Genomic DNA, 12119 nt, shown 5'->3' with positions numbered 1-12119 from the left:
GCTGTTTGGATATGACCTGTCAGGGCTCCTCTAACAGAGAGCCACAAGAGCTGACAGTGCCCTTCCCCTTCCTCTTGCATGGTTAAATGCTTTAAACTCACCTGAAAATTCCCAACTTCCACTCACAATTTCAGAGATGCTTCAGAAAAAGCTTCTTAGTGCTTTGATAGTAAAATATTCCCTGTCTCCAGTGAAATGGCAATGACCATTGTTTGAATTACTGTCAGCACAGCTCAAGCTCTGGGACTGACTGTTAAGTATAACATTGTAGGCTTCACAGCACCTACAATTCCTCCTCATTAAATGTAAGAGTGGAAACACAGATTAGCTGCATGTACATGCCTGAGCACTTGCAGACACAGACACACTTCTGTTTTTCAGTGGAGAGAAAGGATGAGATACAAGAGCTAAAATTCAGAACAGCCCAGCCTAAAGGAAGTTTCCCCCAAGGAAGCTACAACTTACAATCCAGTCTTTCTGCACCCAGCATGTCACCTCTCCATTAGAAGGACAGCCACTTCTATCTTAGAACATCATTTGTCCTACTAAGTTTTCATAGAATAGGGCATGTAAAACAAAGTGTTGCTGGAATGCATGCCCGTCTAAATGTGTACATAAACTAAGATATTAAAATTTAGACACCTGCATTGTTTTAGCTCTTTCTTAATGGTTAGAGTAAGAAGCTTGTTCCCTCCTACATTTTTCTTAATAAACAAAAATGTTCACAGAGCAATTACCATATAAAACAAAGTAGCAACAAAGCTCATCAGATCAGAATCAGGAAGTTAAAGGGCAAAAATGGTGAAAGAACAGATTACAGATTTAATTAGCTGAAAGACTTCCGTTGCTATAAATAAAAATCTGCTTAGTAAAAGATTAGACCATTTCTTCACACAGTCTACCTGCCCTTTTTAACTTGATTATACCACATCAAAGACTTTCCCATATGAAAACTAGTTTCAAACATACATGAAAATTGTTTGCAGCTTCTGGGTATGTGAAAGAAAGAGGACACATTGGCTCTTATACATTTTAAATTGAATTTGAAATAAAGTCTTTGGTTGGCTTTGTCCTCCTGCCCCTCCCCCAGGAAAAAAGAAAAAGTGTGATTGCTGTTCTCTTGTTTATAAACCCCAGCACCGTGCTGGGCTGTAACTTCACAACTATGGGAATAAATACCACACTGTTGCCTGAAAATTCTGGAAACTGCAAATATAAAAGCAAACAGCAGTACAATTCCACATCTTACCTTGCTTTATTATTAAAAGCAACTACAGTAATGGGAGAACAACACTTGAAGAAACAAAATCAAAGTCAGGCAACAATTCACACTGAAAGAGTCCTCAGCCAAAGCCCACTATAAAATGTGCACAGTCAACAGGAGTGTAAGTTCATTAAACACATTAACCACAAAGTTTACATTCACCTTAAGTACTTTGTTCCTTTCATCCCTCCTATGTCCACATTGGTTCTTCCTTTCTGAAGGAGGAGTGTCTAAGGTCTTTATTATATTTGTTCCCCTCCAATAAAATCTTCCAGGCCATTTTCTTTATCTTTTCCTTCACTTGCTCCACATTAATTTTCTCTTCTGCAGTTTTCCAATCAATGCAGTAGCTCTTCCGAAACTTTATTTCCTCTACAGTTCACAAAGAGATCTTTATCCTCTCCCAGTATTTTTTCTCCCCCACAAAAATATTTTTATTTCATTTTAACCTGTGGGGAAAACCACCTACAGACCCTTCCTGTCTTTGTCTAGTACTGGAAAAAAGTTGTTTTGAACTCTCTCTTGCAGCACTTTTACCCCAATTGAATAGTTTGGTGCTTCTCCAGACCCTTACCAAGGTGGGCTTTAGAAAGTCATCTTACTAGCTCCCTCTTTATTTATAGTAAGAGCTCTACTGTTTCTAGTTCTGAGCAGGACATAAGCCTGCAGATTTCTGGCTAGTCTCCATATTCATAGGAACATGAAATTTATGCTCCAAAATACCTTACTAAGGCGTGTAGTCCCAAAAGCCCAAAGTACTGCTGTTGCGGGGAAAGGCAGAGAAGAAACTCTGCATAAACCAGAAGATTTTGGATGCTTATCCAACTTGAAAAAAAAAAAATCCACAAGACCCAAACTTTAAGTACCTGGGATTTTACAAGAGGAAGAAGACAACCTGCCTTTCTAACCAAACCAAACAACCTCAGCATTGTTCTGGAGCAGAGTCCAACCTCGACTTTTTAATTGGACCATTCAGCCAATATCAGCTTGGCCACAAAGGCTCTGCTGTAGCAGGTTTCAGGACAAGTATCACTTACATCAAACTCCTACTTGTTTGTCCTCACCTACTGCCTTTTTCCTCCCAGTGGGCCAGCCTAAAGTCTGCGTGCCCTTATACCCTACCATCAGTACTGGCCAATGATCAATGTTCACAGAAAGCATACATGAAAACAGATTAGTAGAGGAGGGGTGTTTCACCTTCTACATTTCTCCCAGGGATTTACATTTAGTGTTTAATATTTCATGCATCAAGTGGATTCCCCCACCTCTCAGTTTATCAAATTCCTTTTCAAACCAGTTCATACTTCTAACCTCCACAGCACAGTAACAAGTGCCACGACTCTTCTAAACCTGCAGCACAACAAATTTCATTCAGTGTCCTTGGTTCTTATTTTACAAAAACCAAATAACAATTGCTCCTTATTCACCCTCTTTGCACCATTTATAATTCATATAAATCTATCAGCAGCTTTGTCTTAGCTGTCTTCTTACTCAACCTGAAATCCTAGCATACTTCACCTGCCTCATATGGGCCTCTGTGCCACATCTTCAACCGTCCCTGCTCCAGTGTCCTATGGGACAGAATTAAGGAGAAACAGACTCAAAGGCAGATGTCATGGCTCAAAGTTACAACTCTTCAATCACTTAGATGACACTGCAATGTTTCCTAGTTTATTTCTTCTCAAGTAATTTCTAATCTTTCTTAAAAACATTCCTTAATGCTTTTAACCACATGGGGAACCTGGAAAGATCTGTTCTGTTAAAGAGCTTATGGCTAATCTATTTTATTCAGCACTTAAACCACTACTACAGAAACATTAAGTTTTCCATGACATAACTTGATCTCCAACACTTAAGGCCACAGGATGGATAAATACAGACAAACAGCATTATCAAGAGAATAACCTGTTTTGATTGCTTCAAGCAGCTTGGCATTCTTCTCTCCTTCAAGCAGTCTGTGGTAATACCCAGGATTTTGTTCCATGTTGGTTTGAGCCCCACTCACAATCATCCAGACCAATGCACGGTGTTCATTGGGGATGCCTTTTCTGATATATCTCTTCACTGCAAGACAAGAAGTTTGGTTTTGTTTGTTCATTTTTAAAGAAATAAAAAAATATCCAACTGTATAACTGTTTTTTAAATGAACAGCCTGAATTTAAGAAGTCAGAGGAAAACTGTGACTGGATATTATTATATTTTCTCTCCTATGCTACCATTTTAGGATAAGCATTTACTTCTCAGCTGCACAGTATATTTTAGATTCACTCCTAAGTTCTTGTCACTCAGACTCCCCCCTCAGATCTTCAGGCTCAGGTTTTCCTCCCTCCTCTCTTCCCTTGCGTGAATTCTGAATCTTTTCCTCTTCTTCTGCTTTTCTGGATGGAGATACAAACAGCAAAGCTTCCCCCTTGATCTTTGTCCTTTTTCATTCAGACAAGCACTGACTTGACTTTTCCTACATCACCAGGGCCTCTGAAACCATGGCTCTGCCCATTTAGTTCTAGCATCAATGGCCATGTTACCATAACCCTAGGGCTTCAGCTCAGCACCTGACCACTGAAGTACTGCAGAAACTGAGGATTATGAAATATGTGCCTCTGGTCTAAATGAGCCCTGGAAAAACTGGAGTGATGTGAGTGAGCAGCAGCTGACTTTTTCCTAGAATAACTGTGGAAGTCTTTTCAAATCTAAAGTAGCTCTTATCTCCTGCATCATTTTCATCATAAGGGTGTGCTTCAGGGTTTTTTTTAAAGCAGATGATTCAGTGTAAATAACTATGATGCAAAATTACAGGAAGAAGCATCAGGCTAATGGCAACGAAAGCAGCCTCCTCCTGGGAATGGTATGAAAAATATTAATAAGGAGTCAATGCTGCTTATGGGTACATAATTCTAAATCAGCTTTACCTTTTCTGACCCAAAATGACAGCTGAATGTTTGAGATTCTTCTCCTTTTTTCGCAGAGAAGAAAATAACAAATGAAACAGACATTTTGTGCTAAATGAATCATGTTGTATCAATAAAAGCATCAACTTCTCCTCTCTAAATTTTATGGGACTCAAATCCAAGTGGGGATTTTTATTCCACCCACAAATTACCACACACAATATCGCTACCTAGCCAGGTTTTATTGAATCACACAGTTCTGTAATAAATGCTGCCTAAATTAAAGGCCTTAAAAACAGCAGAGTGAAGCAAGGTTGTACAACTCAGCCAGACACCTTCCAAATACATTCCAGCTAATTACAGCTGCCTCTCCTTTAGGACCCAAAGCTGCTTCCCCCGTGTCACCAACATAAAGATGCACATATAATGAGCATTTCACCCACCTAAAATCTGGTGTTTTCCCTCAAAGAAACATATTGGTAATAAATGCCTGGTCTGCAGGGTACAGTTTTTGTTTAGCTTTTCAATGAGGATTTATATTACGTGTTACACACTCTACAGTTCTAGCTGTAAAGTTACCTTAACTACAACCTTCTTTTAGACTGGAAATAATTCACTTGTTTCCATGGTGGTTTAATAATCCCCACTTCATCTCTTTTACAAGATTTTGAACTGTAATGCTCAAGGAATCCTAAAAATCAACATAGCAAATACAGGAATGATTATAAAGAACTAGTTCCATTTAGGTTAACAAGGGACATTCAGATGAGCCTAGAAACAAACTTACTGCCTTAAATACTGGGCTATAGCATTTTAGCACATAATCCCAGTGGCATTTTTTTTGGGAAAAACTGTAAATTCTGGAAGCACAGCCAACATTGATATCCAACAATACACATGGACAAGCCCCTGACAGTGGCACAAGGGGAAAGCAGCCTGCAGCACAGCATGCACTCATTATTCCTCAGTGTCATCATTCTCATGGCAGTAGACAGCCAGGGGCTTGTACCACCTCAAGTGACTACTGACCCAGCTCCCTCACTCCCTGAGGAGTGCAAAGCCCTTTACAGTGGGCTTTTTTTCCCTTACACCATTATGATACTTGCTAGGATCTGCAAAGTGGCATTCAGAAGCAGCAGAATAGTTCTGAAAAGGAGGACAGTTGCAGTTTAATAGATATCATTTATATGTGTAGACAGACATAGATATATCATATTCTATAAATAGAGTTGCGTTTATGCAAACATATATAAGCTCTCTTCCACATTATCCTAGGGAACTAAGAAGCCCTTTCCCAGATGAAGCCAGATTGTACATGGATCTCCACCCATACATGCAATACCAGTTATAAACCAAGGGCTTGATCTCAGAAGCAGCACTGTTGAATACCCCCAAGCCCTGCACACAGAATCACTCCCAGGACAAGCACAGTAGGTGGTCTAAATTCTAGACCATACATAGGTAAGAAATATCTTTAGGCAAAATTTTGGCCTCTGTTCATTAACAGAATATGAAACACCAATTTTTAGTGGGGGGAAACTCTCCCCCCTCTTCATAATTCAATTGCCTCTGACACTTAGTGCCAGTTTCACAAGTTTAGAGTCATACTTTATGAATGTGGTTTCCTTTTTACAAGAAAAAACAGCTACCTGATAAGGCAGCAGTCTAAAACTGCTAAGTACCTAAAGTAACTTTCAAGAGAAAAATATGCAGAAAATAACATTTGTCTAATACTGTACACTACTTACAGTAACAAGATGTAAAAATAAGTAATTTCAACCTCTCTGTCCTTGTTTGATGGTAGAATGAGAATTTTGGAGACTTCTGCTTCAAGACAAATGTTGCATTGCCTTTTTTCCCTACTAACATTGTTTCACTCTACAGCATAGACTCAAGTTTATGTAGAAAAAACCCCTAAATATTTAAAACCAAAAATTATCTCATCTTAAAAATATTTTTTGAGAAGCATCTGCACATCTACTTTTTCAGGTACTAACAATTATAGTTGAATGTTGAGGAAATACACTTGTGCTTAGAAGAAGAATTCTGTGGAAAAGCTGGAAACAGCATACAAGGACTGAAAGCTTTATTTCATGAATACATAACAGAAAAAACCAAAGCACATAAGTGCTGTAATAAAGTTTCAGTCAAACTGACTTTCCTTCCACCAAACCCTGGAACAGAAATGCTCATGTTATAACCACTGTTTAATATATTTATTTTTCCCTTTCACTGTATTTTATCAAAGATCAGAAAATATCTTCTGCTACTGGTCACTTTTGCCTAGTACACCCAACAGCCGAATTCCTTTGTGTAGCATGGTTTTGGTCAGAATTAGGATAGTTTGAGGAATTATGTGACACAAGTTGTTTCCCACCTGTAAACAGAGCAGAAAGCTGTATTTTGGTCCCATAGAGATAAGAGTTGAATGAAACAAGGAAAAAAATTTGGAGGATCTCAGTAGTGGCAGAGGGAGAGAGAGACAGAAAGAAGGGAACTGACAAACAATGATTATAAACTCTCATGTGCAGTGGAAACAAGGTGAAGATGGAGGGGGACGGCCACAACAAAATACCAGAAAAATAATAAAAAGGAAGATACTGGAGAATGAGTGAAAAGAACTGCCACCCAAATTCCCATGACCAGCAGGCTGCAACACAGAACAACAGAATGCATTGCTTAATTACCATTGTTAAAACGTAGTCTAATTCTTTTTCTTTATAGTGGAACAGAATTATACACATACAAACCACTCTGGATATGAGGCAAACCCAGCAGCATGTGAACAGGCCACATTTCCAAACTGGAAAATTAACACAAATCATCACTTCTTCCTGTTGGCCTGGGCAGAAATTATGAGCTTCTCTGTGTGCAGACAAATGGGTGTGGAGCTACTGAGATACCACACATACACTGTCTCTCTCACACCTACTCACAGCAGGACACACAACACTGGTTTGGTTCACAGCTACTGAGTTTGGGGAGGGATGTGGCAAATCAAATATTCTTCTCAGTTCTAGCGTATGGCAGAGCCAGCAGTTCTCAGCAAAGCTTCATAGCAATGAAGTCAGGTCCTGGAGGAGGGAAACTCGGTGAATAACCAGCAGAGCATCTGCTATTTGCCTGCAAGGAAATCACTGCATAATCATCTTGCAGGATAAAGCACACACCTGCTTACACAATTCCATGTGCGTGTCACAGAATTCAATCTTAGTACTGAAATGAGAAGGACAGTATTTAAAAATCAGTCATTGCACAGGTTAAGCTTTCCCTCTCCTCCTCTGAGGTGCCAGATGAGGCTAATGCAGGGAGCTTTTTGTAACAACTCTGAATCTACACTCAGACATTTTCTCAGTATTACTTTTTCCTGCCACTCTCCCTGGAATTACATGTGTATGAGAGAATCCATAGCCTAGAAATGCAGGTATCTTTAGCACAAGTCAGCAGCATCAAAGGTGATGTACCAGCCCACAGGACTGGTGACAGTCCAGAGCCACTGCCTGTGTCCCCTCAGTGCATTTACAGAATCCCAGTTTCCACAATGAGCAACCTATTGGAGACAATCAAAGCCACATTAAAGGCTGCTGCCATTATGTGCCCAGTGGGGCAACATGACCATTGGTTCTGAAGCCTGGTGGACAAGTTGAGAGATTTCGTCAAAGTTTTGGCATTCCCACTGTTAGGATCACCGTAACATACTGTTTCTAAAATGCTAGAACTGGGAACACTAAGAGAAATTAAATGAACTCACAGAAATTGCTAAAAGCTGCCACTGTTACCACTCACACATTAAGAGAAGGGTATGGATCAAAACTGACAGTATTCTTCCCCAACTAGAAGACAAAATTCTGCAAAATTTCAAAATCCTCACTAATTTAAAATGGCATGATGTTCTCTCTACATTCAAACTTGACACCCCAAACAAAAACATCTTTACATTTCTAAGAAAAAAATAATATAGTAGAAGTAGATACTTTCTGGTTAGCAGCATATGATCTAGCAGTTATAGCTCAAACCTACATTTTCTGGAATTTCTCACCCGTAAAACAGACATCTGTACACAAAATACACTGTTAGACTTAAAATGTCTCACTAGTTATCATCCCATTTCTGGTGCCAAGGAAAAAAAAACAAACCCAAACCATCAGAATCACCAGCCAAAGGTTGCACCTGCAGCACAGCTCTAAATTTTACTCAATTTTTCCTTAACATTCTTCAGAGAACTCTGCCCAACTCCAAAAGACACCCAAAGAGAAAGCAACCTGATAAGCACCATTTACAGCAAAAGGAAAATTTAGATGCTTATATGAAAACATAACCCAGAAAGAGAGTGGGAGGAAACTCCATCCTTTAGTTTCACAGGATTCCCTAACACCTTCTGACTCTCTGCATTTATTTCTACTTGTATCTCTTGCAAGACAAAACATTAGTAGAGGTTTTCATGCTCTTTGAGGCAGACATTAACATTTCCATCAGCATTTCATCCAGTGCTGCATTAGCCCCTGCATTAAGCTTGCTTTCTTCACTTCTAAAGGCATCTATCACCAGTTCTTAGTACACAGCTTTTCAGCAGCATGGTACATGTCATTTTACAAAAGGAGGATAAGGAGATCTAGAAAATCTCAGCAGCCTAAAGAACTGTTAAAGAGGCAGCAACTGAGAGCCCCAACATCCTGATCCCTGGGGTTCAAGACAGCATCTTCTACAGGATCTTCATAATCCCATGTCTTTTTAAAGAGAGCACAGAGTACAATACAGCCAACAGCTGCAAAATGGCATCTTGGAGTGCCAGTGGCCACAATAGCTGAGTTACAGATGTAACAAGATATTCCTGTGCTGAAGAGGGATTACTCTTTTGGAAATTTTAAATGTAATCCCTCTAACTTGCTTATGAATTATAACTGTTTATACTACTGGTTTTAATTTGAAGACAGAAATAGTATTCAACATTTAAAAATACAAACCTGTTGAATCCTAACATAATGCACTTTTATTTATAAAGAGACATGAAGCTCACCTTTTAAACTCTTCTGTATACTGTTATTCCCTTTTAGGAGCTTGGACCATTTTATTGCTCTTCTAGTGAGTACCACTAGGTATCTGGAAAAGAATGCTTCATAGGATGCATAATCAAAGTCTTCTGGCCTCTCAAACCCATATGGATCAACCCTACAAAATAAAAAGAATTCCTATAAAAATGTTTCTACATACCTACAGCTGCAGAAAAAAAAAAAAAGGCAAGTATGCTTTAAATAACTTCCAGCTGCTATTTCTAAAAGCAGCTCAAGTCTCCCTCCTCCCAGCAAAAGCCTACTCAACACAAACTGTTACACTCCATTTAGCATATCAAAGCTGTTTAAATAAATTAACCTAAACATGCACCGTTCAGTCAGTTTCACAGATTCACTGTATTTTTAAGTAAGGAGTTTTTGGAGCAAAGGACCCATTGTGTGTGAAACTGACACAAAATTATGGCCACGTAAAAGTCTGGGAGGTATTTTTCTCCACAACACAGGCAAACAGTTGAAAAGTATGAAGTATAGCACAACAGCTCCAATATGGCCTGAATTCTCTTTCCAGACAGCTCTGTGCAGAAAAATGACAACAGAAAGTACACATGTAACAAGTTACAAAGGTTATTTTTAAAAAGGTAACTTCTGAAATTGTCTTCATGAAAATGTACAACATGGAAAAAGACAAATCCTTGTGTCGAGCTGTCTTCTTCATATGAGTACCAAAATGCTTATTCTTTTATCTTTTACAATTGTTCAAAGTTACAGCACATTATCTCAGGCAGCTCAATAATGACACAGTATCAGAACTGCACAGGTGATTCTATTCTAATATATCAACTCACCTGGCTAAATTATATTTATGGCAACTTCCCAGGGTGCTTCATACCTGCAAATTATCACCTGAGTACAGGACATTAATGGGCTTTACAGAAGTTAAACAGGCAGAGGGATCTGTCCAGTCAGACAAGGTTTCAGGACAGACTTCAGGATTTAACTTCCCGAAACACTGCCTGTTTCATTCATGGCGAAGGAATCTGGCCATGGAGCAGCACTGGCACAGCCTTGGGAAAACTGGCTCACGGGAGCGTCACAGGTAGTAAAGCATGAATCAGATGAGGAACAATTAAATATTCAGAACCACAAATCGTTATTACATTGTTCGCTGTTTAGAAGAGCACCTTAGTATTCGTGTACTCTTCAAATGTGACACGAAGCCCACAGGTGTAAAAAGCACCGAGACCCCCGACACAGGTTTCTCTGAAGACACGGAACATGAAACCACACACACACACAAAACCCCCTCACACGTCCATCAACACACATCTCTTATGTACGACTGCGACTGCCCAGGCAGCAAGTACAGATTAATTTCATGCTCCACTCCATTCCGAAGGTAGAAGGGGAAAACAAAGAGGGAGGACATAGGGTTTTAGGGAAGCCGCCTTCCCCGGCCGCCCTCGGGCAGGGAAGGTTGCGGCGGCCGCTCGGTGCCCTCAGCCACCAGCCGTGCCCGGCCCGCTCCGTGGGGGCTTCCTGCGGCCGCAGCCCCCGGCAGGGCCGGCTCCGAGCGCCCGGGGAGGCGCAGCTCGCCCTCCGTGCGCGGCCGGCGCGGTCCGAGCTCAGCCTGCCGGCAGCCCTACCTGTACGCCCAGTCCCGCCCGTCCTCTCGCCTCGCCATCGGCCGCCCCCCTGGCGCCCGGCCGGGCGGGCGCTCCCCAGGCCGAGCAGCGCCGCGGCCGCGGCCCCGCGCCGAGCTCCGGCTCCTCAGTTCAACTCCCTGCCGCCCTGCGAGGGGCGGGGGCGGCCGCCGGGCCCGCCCCGTGCCCGTGCCCGGGCCGGCAGCGGGCAGGGAGAGCCGGGCAGAGGAGGGGAGGGGAGGGGAAGGCAGAGGAGGGCAGGGCAGGGCAGGGCAGCTCCGCGCCCTCGGGGCCGAGCCGCCTTCCTTGCGCGGCCAGCTCGACTGGGAGACGTGGGTCTGAGGGTGATCCCGGCTTATATTTGTGCACTTCACAGTTTGCTCATATCTTGGGGGGAAAAAAAATAAATTCAAATGTTTTAGCACGAGGGAAATATCTCACTAGTACGAGGGGAGAGTGGTTTCAGGTACAGCTCTTCAAACCCAAGGAATTTCCCCATAACCAGGAAGAAAAGGTTGTTGTGTTATTATTTAAGTTCACTTGGTTGGTTTGGGAATGTTTTTCCCCAAATCACCACAATCTTCTTTTTAATATTCCCAAATTATTCATTACAGTCATAATCACAGAATATTCTGAGTTGAAATGGACCCACAAGGATCATCAAACCCAAGTCCTGGCTCTGTAGAGGACACCCCAGGAGCCACACCATGAGCCTGAGAGCATTGTCCAAATGCATCTGGAGCTCTGTCAGGCTTGGTGCTGAGACCACTTCCCTAGGCAGCCTATTCCAGTGTCCAGCCATCCTCTGGGTGAAGAACGTTTTTCTAATACACTGAAATATTCCTAACTTCAGCCTCTGCTGATTAGTTTCCACCATAAACTAACATTAATTTAGATATTATTTAAATAATAAATGGCAGATTGTTAAACATGTCATGTAATAATACAGAAAATTCTATTTTAAAAAAATTGGCTTCCCTGTTTCCAGAATCCACCTCTAAAATTAGCACACTGTTCTTCATCTTTAGAGGTCTTGAACAAAGGCCGAAGCCCACAAGGACTCAGCCTTACTGACTGTCAGCAGTTTCATTCATAACACACCGCAAAACAGAAGGGAGAGAGCAAAATTATGTCCCTGCTTGTCCTTTTTTGAATAAAGTTCTGACTCTGCACCCAGCAAAGTGCTTGGAAAATTACAGCTACTGCTGGGGAAACATTATCTTGTTCAGCCAGCAAGTAAGAGTTGCTGCAGACAACAGATGGGATTTCACAAGGGAGATCAACAGTTGCTCCAGCACTCTCTTCGGGAAAGCTA

The 12119-nt window shown here is 41.4% G+C and overlaps 1 protein-coding gene across 2 annotated transcripts in view; it reads right to left on the bottom strand.

Annotated features, from left to right (window-relative positions):
- Positions 1-11022, bottom strand: part of GRTP1 (growth hormone regulated TBC protein 1) — a 34479-nt gene extending 23457 nt beyond the window's left edge. Inside the window, exons 1-3 of one of the 2 annotated variants that reach the window (XM_059494057.1) lie at positions 10808-11022; positions 9170-9321; positions 3170-3328 (exon numbers count right to left, since the gene is read on the bottom strand). In XM_059494057.1, coding sequence (XP_059350040.1) covers positions 3170-3328; positions 9170-9321; positions 10808-10845 — 349 coding nt within the window. In that variant the 5' untranslated portion in view covers positions 10846-11022. The remainder of the gene's footprint in view (positions 1-3169; positions 3329-9169; positions 9322-10807) is intronic. The other variant, XM_059494058.1, reaches the window with a different exon arrangement.
- Positions 11023-12119: the final 1097 nt, after the last annotated feature.

This window comes from Ammospiza nelsoni, chromosome 2 (genome assembly GCF_027579445.1).
Source record: "Ammospiza nelsoni isolate bAmmNel1 chromosome 2, bAmmNel1.pri, whole genome shotgun sequence".
NCBI classification, from domain to species: Eukaryota; Metazoa; Chordata; class Aves; order Passeriformes; family Passerellidae; genus Ammospiza; species Ammospiza nelsoni.
The sequence above is the reverse complement of the archived record's forward strand: the minus strand, read 5'-3'. Positions and strand labels throughout refer to the sequence as shown.